At 38.3% G+C, this 4468-nt stretch overlaps 1 protein-coding gene across 1 annotated transcript; it reads left to right on the forward strand.

Annotated features, from left to right (window-relative positions):
• The first annotated feature begins 2143 nt into the window (after positions 1 to 2143).
• On the forward strand, positions 2144 to 2407 carry LOC102860892 (keratin-associated protein 7-1-like). The gene has a single exon (XM_006886761.1). It carries the CDS (start codon positions 2144 to 2146, stop codon positions 2405 to 2407), a length of 264 nt encoding a protein of 87 aa, XP_006886823.1.
• The last annotated feature ends 2061 nt before the right edge of the window (positions 2408 to 4468 follow it).

The raw sequence follows: 4468 nt of genomic DNA on the forward strand, positions 1-4468 counted from the left end.
TGCTTGCTATGGATCTGAGAATGACATGGAACTAAGGATGACAGAAGAAGAACCAATGCCTATGAGTTGTTGTACTGGAGGAAAATATTGAACACACCATGGACTGCCAGGAGAACAAACAGGTCTCCCCTGGAAAGGGTAAAAATGGGTTGCTCCTTAGAGGCAAGGATTTTGAAACTTCATCTCACATACTTAGGGCATATTGCCAGAAGGGATCAGTCCTTGCTTGTAATGTAGAGGGTCAGTGAAGGAGAGGAACATCCTTGATGAAACTGTGTCAAAAGAGGCAGGTGTATCAGAACAAGTGGGGTTGGCCCAGGATAGGGCTATATTCAGAGATATTGTTCATCGTGTTGTTATGAGTCATAGCTAATTTGATAGCACATAATAACAACAAAAACAACAACAACAACTCTTGATAATTAAAATTGTTAATACATTTATGAATTAAAGTTATTGATAATATTCTTTGATATATGTTGTTATTGTGTACTGTTGAGTCAGAATTGACTCATAGCTGACCTTCTGGAGGGTAAATAAGTGCTGCCAACCTAAAGGAAGGCAGTTCAAATCCACCAACTGTTCCATGGGAGAAAGACGGACAGTTTCCTCCAATGCAACTTACTGTCATTTTGATATTTAGATATTTGTTATTATTAAATTCAGATTGTTTTTCATAACTAAACAGAAACTGTTTAAAACATGAAGAGAAGAAAATGTTTTTTCTTGAAGCAGGTTTAGAAATAAATCTGTATTTAGAAATAAATCAGTGATGTTGGCTTAGGATAGGGTAAGTTTCAGAGCCATTATTCACAGGGTTGCTATGGTTAGTAGTTGACTCGATGGCACATAACAAGTTAGACTCTCTATGTTGTCTGCAAAAGGAGGTGATATACAATATGCTTTCTTACTCTGCTTTTAGGAAATTCAGTCTCTTAAAACCAAATCTATCATCTAGTTGATTGCAACACATAGCAACACTATAGAACAGAGTGGGACTGCCACATAGAATTCCTTTAGATGTGAGGACTGACATACCTTCCTCCTAGCGAGTGCCTGGCAAGTTCAAATCACCTGTCTGCCAGGTAGCAGAAACTGCTTAACCACTGTGCCAGCAGACACCTTCCTGTCTCTTGCTCAGTTATAAAATAAAATTATCTACCAAACATTTAAAACATAATAGACTTGGCTTTACTGAGCCCAAATCGCTTTGATTTGGTTTTGTCCTATGAACTAGCCATATAGGGAAAAAAAAGTAGGATCTTAAGTAAATGCTACCTTCTGAAAAATAACTGCTAGCTCATAATAGACTCCAAGTGCTCAGGCTTGTTTTACTAGGAGTCAATAAGAATCAAACACGGTTCAACATGATTTTAAAATTGGACATCATTCCTCATAAGATTCATGTGGCAACTCCTCAGCAAAACAGCTTGACAATCTTCAAGAAGGTTTACAAGTAAAGGTTTTATGTCCTTCAAAAATACATGTTAACAAGGAGGATGCTCATAAATGAAATACATAAGAATTAGCAATATGTTACCCACAACCATCCTATTATTTGGAGCTTTTGTAGCTTCTATTAAAGATAGTTTCTAATGGATTTGTGTGGCAACATTCTTGAATGACATATGGTGAATTTTAAGAGATTATAGCATTTCAACTTAGTGTTGTAACATCATGCATTCTAAAGGCCAAAAATACCTCAATCAATACATGGTTGTGACTTTAAGTACTTTTCTTTTTTCTTTTGACAAAGCTTGTGCCACTAGGGAGGAGTTTATAATCAGAGGACTTAAAGAGTCTCTTATGATGCAATCAGAACAATAGTTAAAGCATGAGACACTGATGAAAAGAATTCATATGTGCATCAAGGGAGCCTACTAGCTTTGAAGAGACAATGCATTCCTTTGCAAACAACAAAGCCAACAAAAAACATAGGCAGTGAGTCTCTGGATTCCTTTATATGCATTTTATTAGAAAAATAATGGGGCTACTTATGCAAATTAGTAGGAAGCTGTCCAGTCAGGTGAGCTATGCCCACCAACTTGAGGTATAAAAAACCCCATGCAGAAGGAGATCTTCATTCACACTTCGGTAACTTGCTCTTTGCAATACCTCCAAACCCTTTACAACTCCTGCCATCATGACTCGTTTCTTCTGCTGTGGAAGCTACTTCCCAGGCTATCCTTGCTATGGAACCAACTTCCACAGGACCTTCAGAGCCACCCCCTTGAATTGCGTCGTGCCCTTGGGCTCTCCCCTGAACTATGGTTGTGGATGCAATGGTTACAGCTCCCTGGGCTACAGCTTTGGGGGCAGCAACATCGGCCACCTGGGTTGTGGCTACGGTGGCAGCTTCTACAGGCCATGGGGCTCTGGCTCTGGCTTTGGCTACAGCACCTACTAATCCTCCCTTGGCTTCAGGCGACTACAGGACTTCATGGCTACAGGACTCTTGATCAATTCCCAGTGCACGGAACAACCTGAAGAACAATGACTGTATTTCTGCTTCCTGGTGCACTAGGGAGCTACATCTTCTACATTCTTGCTTTCTTCTTCAGTGGTCCTGACCTTTGATAGTGCTGAAACAAACCACACAAGCTTCAAATATGGAAATGATCCGCATTTATAGACTTGAATAGCAAGACATATTTCCCTGATAAACCTGAATTTTAGTGACAAAGCCGGTAGTTTGCTTCTCAAAGTTGCTCTGCTTATATAGTGTTAACGTCTATGTTACTGTATGACTACTTTGGTGTGGGTAAAATGGGACTTTGCTGTCAGCCTCCTAATAAACTTATTTCATTCAGCATAAGTTATGTTTTTGTTCTGATTCTTTATTTCACTGGATTATTACGTTCTTGAACTCAGTAAATTAGTTTCAATATGTCAAAGTGGTTGATTTTAACCAAAAGTTTTATTTGTTTGTTCTTCATTTTTGCTTGTTTTTTTCTTTGTAATCTCAGACTACACAATAAGGAGAGGGCAATGCCTAAACAAATTGAACCCAAATAGTACAATAATTGTTGGTTTTCTGGGATTAAAACAATTTTTTTGCTGTTGAATGCTAAAAAGATTTCTTTATATTTAATTATAAATTTGATTTTTTTATATTGGTAAATATTTAATTATAAACAGAATAACAAATCTATTGTTGTTGAGTTTATTCCAACTCCAAACAACCTTACAGGACTTCCCTAACAGGGTTTCCAAGGCTTCCATCTTTATGGAAACAGAATGTTACAAACCTTTATCCTCTGGGAGTGTGGCTGGTTGATCAATCTACATGCCAGCAGTCAGTTAACTGACTACTACGCCACTGGGGTTCCTTCTTCCTTTTATTGGTTTATTTGTTTTACCTTCAGTTCTAGTAGAATTTGGACCCAGCTTAATGTTGGGCTGTTTGTTTTCTTTAGTGGCCAGTCCCAGGAGAAAGGCATCATGCTAATGGAGAGGGTTTGTGAAAAGAGGAAAAGCTCAGTGAGATGGACTGATGACACAGAAGTTTCAGTAAAGAGTTGAAGCACAAATGTGTTTCTTCTGCTTTGCGTACGTTCACTAGGAGTTGGAACTGACTGCAGAGCAACAACAAACCACAACAATGAAACCCTATTTTTGGATAATTAATGTGTTATGGATGATTTTCCAAGGAAAGTTACTTCTTACTAATTTATTTTTTAAAAAAATTTGCTTTGCAAGCAGGTATGATGTAGTAAGATATAAGTATACTCATTTATTTCTAAAAACTCAATGTTCTGAGTCCATACCTATTATAAAACAGTAAGCTTGTTTACTCATAATAAAAATTAGTTCTCTTCATTGGCTTAACTAGAAGAGTAGTTTGGAGATATAAACATGACCATGAGAGGCCCCAAGAACTACATATTACAAAACCAAAATGAACCATCATTGACAAAGCTCAGAAATATGAGGTAAGATGATTTGTGGAGCTGCTCAAGTGCTGCTAAACATCAAGGACATAAAGGTTCTAACCAAAGGGCCAACTGGCGGCTTCATGACACATGGAGAAGAGATTGAGTTTCACAATTTCAACTTGCTTGATTCCACAATAAACACTCTTGACACTTGAAATCAGAAGATGAGTTACACTGAAAAAAAACTGCTGTCGGGGATCTTTCCAGAGTGCTGAAATGCAAGGATGTCAATCTGGAGACTAAGATGTGCCTGATCCAGGTCATGGTCTTTGCAATTACTTGTTATGCATCAGAGAGCAGGACAATGGATAAGGACAATCGAAGAAGAATCAGTGCCTTTGTGTTGTGATTCCAGAAGAGAGTATTGAACACACCTTTGACTGCCAAGAGAACAAACAAGTCTGTTCTGGAGATGGTGAAATCAAGCTGCTCCTTGGAGGCAAGAATTTTGAAGCTCTACCTCACATGTCTTGGACATGTTACCTAGGGTGACTGGTTCTTGGAGAAGGATGTCATGCTTGGAAGGGTGGAGG

Source organism: Elephantulus edwardii, unplaced genomic scaffold (assembly GCF_000299155.1).
Source record: "Elephantulus edwardii isolate Elephantulus edwardi_28Jun2011 unplaced genomic scaffold, EleEdw1.0 scaffold00051, whole genome shotgun sequence".
Taxonomy (NCBI): Eukaryota; Metazoa; Chordata; class Mammalia; order Macroscelidea; family Macroscelididae; genus Elephantulus; species Elephantulus edwardii.

What these genes read in the sequence shown, in the direction of transcription:
- LOC102860892 (XM_006886761.1), top strand. Translation starts at nt 2,144, where the DNA reads ATGACTCGTTTCTTCTGCTGTGGAAGCTACTTCCCAGGCTATCCTTGC.